Raw genomic sequence first — 8418 nt, 5'->3', positions numbered from 1 at the left:
AAAAATAGTTTAGATAAAATGAGATATGAAGACGGGACCCCACGAGCATAGCTCCCCTTCCCGTAAAATACAACTAGGTAAATACAACTAGGTAAATACACACACACACACACACACATATATATATATATATATATATATATATATATATATATATATATATACGAGTATGTATACAATATATATATACATATATATATATATATATATATATATATATATATATATATATATATATATATATATATATACATTTCAACAACCCCAATGCACTTTAATTCTAAGCCATCAACATCGGGAGACCGAATGGAGGCAGACATGCAGAAATTGAAATGCGGTACTGCCAAGGACTCGAATTCACCAATCACGTGACAAGTGCCGTAGTAACTTACTACGTTATTAAGAGAGATATAAGTTGAGCGCAACTTATCTTATATATTTGTATGCTCGAGTTACATACACATACATGAAATTTTGCGCTCAACCCATCTCCACTATGATAGTACAATTGGAAGTATACAAACGTGGGAAAGTATTTGTACATATCTGAATGTTTCCAAGTGATTAGAGATACATTTTAACAACCACAATGCATTTTAATTCTAAGCCATCAACATTGAGAGACCGAATGGGGGCCGATATGCAGAAATTGAAATGCGGTACTGCCAAGGACTCGGACTCACCAATCAGATGACAAGTGCCGTAGTAACTTACCAACTACGTTATCAAGAGATATATAAGTTGAGCGCAACTTTTCTTATATATTTGTATGCTTGAGTTACATACACATACATGAAATTTTGCGTTCAACCCATCTCCAATATGATAGTACAATTGGAAGTATACAAACGTGGGAAAGTATTTGTCCAACACTGAATGGGTTCCAATGATTAGAGATACATTTTAACAGCCACAATGCACTTTAATTCTAAGCCATCAACATCGGGAGACCAAATGGAGGCCGACATGCAAAAATTGAAATGCGGTACTGCCAAGGACTCGAACTCACCAATCACATGACAAGTGGCGTAGTAACTTACCAAATACGCTATCAAGAGAGATATAAGTTGAGAGCAACTTTTCTTGTATGTTTGTGGTTAACGCAAAATTTCATGTATGTATATGAAACTCGAGCATACAAATATATAAGAAAAGTTGCGCTCAACTTATATTTCTCTTGAACAATATTAAAATTAGGCTGTTCTTCAGCAAGGGCTGGTTGAACGAACTTCATGAAAACAAAACAATATTTGAATATCAGTTTGGCCTTTCCCACAGCTGGCTATGAAGTATGTATTAGCCTCTATGGTATTCAAAACTAAAGTTGCTCAATTCTGTATCTACAAAAGATATACTGCCAAGTAAAATTAACAGAAGCAGTATGTTGACGTTAGATAACAGAGAACAAATGTACAAGAAACTATCAAATACAATTTACGGATCTACTGACACCAGTGATATGATGCACACTGTTAAACCACCGACCGTTGAATGTTTACAGTGATTGCTCTCCAACTGAACCCAACTCGATCTCGTGACCGCGAAGAACATAAACATAAAATTTGACCCCATAATTGCAGCTCACTTATAGGCTCACATACATACACACACCTTCGATCTAACAGTGAGATATGTGAACTAAAGTAAATAAATTTCGAACTAAATAGTGAGCAAAAGGGATTAAAGAAAGATTTAATGGAGGTCAAATGTGAAAATGAAAATATGAATATCAATTATACTACCAATAGTGAGAACTTAAAAAAGAGGTAAATCACGAAACGCAGGCAATGACTGAAAGAGTTGAAGAAAACTTAGGTGAGGAAAATTGGCAGAAGATTAAGAAATGAAATGAAAACAGAGAAAACAAAGACATAGTTTTTAAAGAAATAGTACAACAACAGATGCAGGAAAATGCAAAATTCATAATTATTCAAGTAATCAAAGAAAAAGCAAATTAGGTCAGATACAGTGGATAGGAAAAAGTGTATTGTGATAATAAAGGAAAAACATAGTCTGGTGAGGTACATGAGAAAACAAAAAACAAAAACAAAAAAACAGAAAAATAGATAGCAATAAGATTTTAAAAGATACAAGATGGTGACCAGGAAGTAGAGAAATTTATAGTATATAGAATGGGATGATATTCTAAAGAAAGAAATCGACCTCTAAAGATAAAACTAAGATCCCAAATGGTAGTAGAAGACATGTTAGCAAAAACAAGCAAGTTAGCAAAGAGTGAACAAAAATATATGGATAAAAAGAGAAATGAATGTCGAGGAAATAGAGAGAAGACACTAAGGGGTGAAGATAAAAAAAAAAAAAAACGCGAGGAGAACGGAGACTGAAAAAAAGGAGATCTATTGGAAGGTCGTGGACATAAGGCTGGAAAAATTGTACATCAAGGTAAGCGAAACAAAAGAAACAGAAAACAGGATGGAGAAGCAAAAATTTAAAGTAGCCTATACTAACATTCACGGATTAATCTCAGAATTGAATGAACTAAATGATTACCAGTCAGATGGAAAACCAGGCATAATGGGAATTGTGGAGACGAAATTAAGGGGTCCACTACCCCCTAATAGTGTTGGACATGGGTTATAAGATTAAACATAGAAACAAGAAACAAGAAAAACTTAAATGTGACGAAGGTTACTGAGGGTAGAAACAATGTGGAAATGATCATGATAAAAGTTGAAGACAGCAACATGAAAAGTAGAAAGATTTTGGTTAATTATGTGCCCCTAAAAACGGGCTCTTGGAAAGAGGGCGAACATTCAGAAATGTTAGATGATACAAGGCATTCATTAAATGAGATACTAAAGGATGAAGCTAACATGGTACTTATGAGAGATTTTTACTGCAAAGAAATATGTTGGGAAGGGATGACAATGAAAGACGGAGAGGATCTATGGGGAAATGTATTACTTGACACGGCCATAGAACATACAATGACACAATGGTTAAATGAAAATACCAGATACAGAAGTAATGAAGAACCGTCGAGACTGAATTTAATATATACAACAGAACCTGAAATTGTGGAAAATTAATGTAAAGGAAGAAATATATATGGAGAGAAATGAGAAATACAGAAAAGGAAGATCGACGTACAACAAAACGAACTTTGGGAAACTTAAGAAATTCTTTCAAAGTGCAAATTGGAAAAAATTCTATATTGGAAAGATAAAAGTGGAAGAGAAATGGACAATCTTGATGGAAATATATAATGAAGGAGTGAATAAATACGTACAAAGACAGAGACAAGGGAAGGTGTACATTAAATGCTGGTTCAACATAAGATGCAGTGGGACGAAAGATAGAAGAGATAAAACTTAGAAAAGATAGATAAAAGATAAGAAAAAAAACTGGAAAATAGCAAATATATATCATTGATAGAAATAAATATGTAAAAGTGCGTAGAGAGGAAAAAAGAAACTAGGAAAAAAACATCCCAGAAAATGTAAAGATCAACCCAAACTATTCTATATATGTGTGTGAATGGAAAACTTAGAAATAAAGAGGAAATAGTGAAACTACGCCTTGGAAATACAGAATAAACAGAAGATCTAGAAATGGCTGAAGCCACAATCACTTCAAGTCGGTTTTCACTAAAGAAAAAGTATAGCGTTGGGACAAAGGAAGTGAAGTGCATATAACGCAAAAAGAAATAATGGATCGATTAACGAACCTTTACGTTAGGAAATCACACGGAACAGACGAAATTGTAAATTGGATACTAAAATAATCTAAAGAAAAACTAATGAACAAAATATACAACATAATAAATTGCTCACTCAAAGAAGGAAAAATACCAAAAGACTGGAAAAATTACAACATTGGACCAATACATAAAGGAGGAAACAAAAAAGAACCAATTAATTACAGACCACTGTCCCTTACAAGCACTGTAGCCAAAATTTGTGAAAAAAATTATCAAGAATGGATGGATAAAACACCTGGAAAAAATAATAAACTCGAGATAATTTGAAATCAGAGGGAGAAGATGATGTGCTCCAATACCTAAGGGCCGAGGTAGATGTGTTACTCTAACCTACAATTTTCAGTCTTGATATGGGGCTTTGCAGTACCCAAACACCATATTATCATGTATACACGCAACCCTTCCATAAAAACATGTATCATTTAAAAACAAGTATCCAACGCAACATTATAATTACTTGTAGCAATTACTTTAATAGTAATATGAATCTATGCAAATTGGTACTACCTTCACTGCACGGAAGAAGTAAATATATATATAAAGGCATATAATAACAGCCTAGTTTTCGGACACTCCAACTCTCGTGGGCGGGGAGTTCAGGATGTGTACGTGTGAGGTCACATCATTACCCATATATCGGTCATACGAGCTCTGAGAGAGGTAAATAAATGTCGATCACGAGTCTAGCGCGTGATCAAAGACAATGGTGAATGGTGAATCACACACACAAACACACACACACACACACACACACACACACACACACACACACACACACACACACACACACACACACACACACACACACACACACACACACACACACACACACTACAAAAACTTGAACTACAGACACTAGAGAAAAGAAGAGAGAGAGGAGATTTGATAACTATTTACAGAATCATGAAAGGCATGGAAATTACTGATAGAGAGAAGCTGATAAAATGGGATGACAGAAATACAAGAGGACACGGAAAGAAAATAAAAAAAGACAGCTATAGAAAACATTTGAAAAAGAACAGCTTTCCTCACAGAGTAATAGACAGTTGGAACAAGTTAGATGAGAAAGTGGTGTGTGCAAAAACAATACATGAATTTAAAAATAGTTTAGATAAAATGAGATATGAAGACGGACCCCACGAGCATAGCTCCCCTTCCCGTAAAATACAACTAGGTAAAACTAGGTAAATACACACACACACACACACACACACACACGCACGCACGCACGCACGCACGCACGTACATACATACACACACACACACACACACACACACACACACACACACACACACACACACACGGCCCGGTGTCGGATTGGTAAGGCACTGGCCTCACAAGCCGGAGAACCGGGGTTCGATTCCCCGGCCGGGCGGAGACAAGTTGGGTTTGTCTCCTTTCACGTGTAGCCCCTGTTCACCTAGCAGCGAGTAGGTACGGGACGTTAGTCAAGGAGTTGTGACCTTGCATTCCCGGTGTGTGGAGTGTGAGTGGTCTCAGACCTACCCAGAGATCTGCTAATAATGAGCTCTGAGCTCACTGCTGTAGGGTGGTATCTGGCTGTCTCGAAAAGAGGCTGCAGCAGATCCGAGGTGAATACACACACACACACACACACACACACACACACGTGGATTCCTGTGGATCATAGTTCAGGCAGAACATATACTGCCCACGGCCACACTGATGCGCCGCCACTAGCAAAATCCGTCTGTCCTTCTCAGAGACAGCTGGTCGATGATGCTACTGCTCTCGGCCCGGAGATCACCTTTGGTTGGTCCGGTAAGATACAAAGAAATCCATCCAGGTCTTTCTTGAATTCCTCTACGCTACGGTTATTTGAATCCCTCAGATGCATCGATAGTGCGTTGTAAAGGAGTAGACCTCTGATTGCAAAGACGTTCTCTTTAAATGTTTCAATTCTGTTTGTGGCTCTGAAATGTATTCTGTCTACGTGATAGAAATGATCTAGACGTTGATGGTCATCAAAACTGACATGATATTTTTGTCTAACCTATTATTATCTTATAAATATAGATCATCATGTACCGTTCTCTACAACGCTCTAATGAAAAGAGTTTCAGTTCTTGTAATCTTTTCCAGCAATTGAGGTGTTGAACAGCACACATTTTATTTGTGAACGAGCGCTGGACTGTTTCTAAAAGCTGTTTTTCTCCCACCTTTCATGGGTTCCACAGCTGGCAGCAATATTCAAGCAGAGGTACGACAAGCTACTTATATAGTGCCAACATAGGTAGTTTCTCTCATTTGGAAGGAGCGGAGAATCCAGTCAGTCTGGTTTTTTTTTGTTTTTTTTCTAGCTGCGCTAACAATGTGTACTGTAAAGGTCCCATCGCAGTTTAAGATAACCCTCAATGCACTTTACATTTTCTTGGATGACGTTGTTAGAAAAGTCTTGTGACATGTATGTGTGATATTCCACACTTTTGCCTAAGGTGTAAGCCATTGTTCAAATCTATTGTTATTTATTGAACAACATGTTTTTTTTCCTCAGCCCATTTATATAAGGCTTGGAGATCCGTCTGTAGTAACTGTGCATCTTCGTCGGTGGACACTTCCCTCAATATCCTTGTGTCATCCACGAAGGAAGAGACAGAAGGCTGCAAAATATATTCATTATTGTCCGACATGTGCATTAAAAAGAGCAGTGGCCAAGCACTGACTCCTGTGGTACTCCACTGATCATTGTGCACTACCGGGATTTTATACCATCCACCGCAACCTGTTGTTAGGAAGCAGTATAACCACAACCCAACTTTACCTCTAATTCCCAAGTTTTGGGCTTTATGGAGGAGTACACTGTGGTCAACCTTGTCAAAGGCTTTTGAAAAATCTAAGTACACCACATCCATGTTTTTATGATGTTCCAGTGCCTGAAGAATTTTCTCGTGGTGAGCAAGGAGTTGAGACAGGCATGAACGTCCTGATATGAACTTGTGTTGATTCGGGCTCATCTTGTTCATATCTTCAAAGTATGTGGAAGTCTCAGACACTATTAATTTCTCCAGTATTTTAATTGTATATGATGTAAGGGCTACTCTGTAGTTTGAGGCTTCTGCTCTGGAACCTACCTAATGTATTGGTGTCATGATAACAGCTTTTAATAGATTTGGTATAACTGCCGAGTCGAAGCTGTTTCTGTATAAGATAAGCAGCGATATGCATAATTCAGGCACACCATTTTTTTTTTTTTTTTTTTTTTTTTTTTTTTTTTTTTTTTTTTTAATAGTACAGGAAATTGGTCGGATCCGGCTGCCGCGTTAGAAACTTCAGTGATTTTCATTTGGATTATATTTATATCCATCATCATGGGCTCGGAGGTGCCACGACAAACGCGAACACACACACACACGCACACTAACACATATCGGTGAGTGCTAAAACTATACATGATTTTAAGAAAGAACTGGATGCGGAAAGATATAACTGCGGGTCACTACGAGCATAGCTCTCATCCCGCAAAATACAGCGAGGTAAATACAACTAGGAAAATACAAGCACATGTACATACACACAGACACACACACACACACACACGCGCGCGCGCGCGCACACGCACACACAAGCACACACACACACACACATACACACACACACACACACACACACACACACACACACACACACACATACGCACACACACACATACACACACACACACACACACACACATACACACACACATACACACACACACACACACACACACACACACACACACACACACACACACACACACACACACACACACACACACACACACACATACACACACACACACACACACACACACACACACACACACACATACACACACACACACATACACACACACACATACACACACACACACATACACACACACACACACACACACACACACACACACACACACACACACACACACACACACATCGGTATCGCTGTGCTTCGGGTCGTTACTCTGACTCTCGTGGGCGGGAAGTTGGGTGTGTGTGTGTGTGAAAGGTCATAGCATTACCCATAGATCGGTCATACGAGCTCTGAGCTCTCTACCGAGAGGGAAATAGCTGTCGATCACGAGTCCAACACGTGATTCAAAGACCAAAGTGAATACACACACACACACACACACACACACACACACACACACACACACACACACACACACACACACACACACACACACACACACACACACACACACACACACACACACACACATATATATATATATATATATATATATATATATATATATTAGTTCAAACAATAGGTCAATATTTATTCTGTGAATCTTCATAAATTTCAACAGCGATGGAATCCCTCAGCCTCCTTGTTTCTTGCAATTCTAATGTCCGTATAAGGGTCCATACAGGGTCCATTCAGTACAACCCTGGCACGAGGGATTTTTACCAAAAGAGAAATTGATTAATCATTTGTCAAATACGAGGTATGTCAAAAAATTTCCAGGACTGGTGTCACAGATTTATTTCAAACCTAAACTACAAACTAGGAGTTTTCCCCTTCAAAGTAATCCCCTCGGCGTATATAACTGTGATCTTAGCTCTCTGCAGCCATTGACCTTTTTCCACATGCTTTTATATACATATCCTCTGTTTCAGGTCGTCAAGCAATGAGCACAGAGCAACGAACAAACTTGAAATTTCTGGTCCGGTTGGGGAAAACTCCGTCA

General features: G+C 38.2%; 1 protein-coding gene across 1 annotated transcript; it reads right to left on the bottom strand.

Annotated features, from left to right (window-relative positions):
* Window positions 1–6208: 6208 nt before the first annotated feature.
* On the bottom strand, window positions 6209–6706 carry LOC143031623 (uncharacterized). The gene has a single exon (XM_076195721.1). The coding sequence runs from the start codon at window positions 6704–6706 to the stop codon at window positions 6209–6211; it is 498 nt and encodes a 165-aa protein (XP_076051836.1).
* Window positions 6707–8418: the final 1712 nt, after the last annotated feature.

This window comes from Oratosquilla oratoria, chromosome 1 (genome assembly GCF_046742065.1).
Source record: "Oratosquilla oratoria isolate Oo_2021 chromosome 1, ASM4674206v1, whole genome shotgun sequence".
NCBI classification, from domain to species: domain Eukaryota; kingdom Metazoa; phylum Arthropoda; class Malacostraca; order Stomatopoda; family Squillidae; genus Oratosquilla; species Oratosquilla oratoria.
This window is presented reverse-complemented; position numbering and strand designations above follow the sequence as displayed.

Bases quoted from the DNA above. Each gene is read 5' to 3' on its own strand.
- LOC143031623 (XM_076195721.1), bottom strand. From the start codon at position 6,706: ATGAACAAGATGAGCCCGAATCAACACAAGTTCATATCAGGACGTTCA.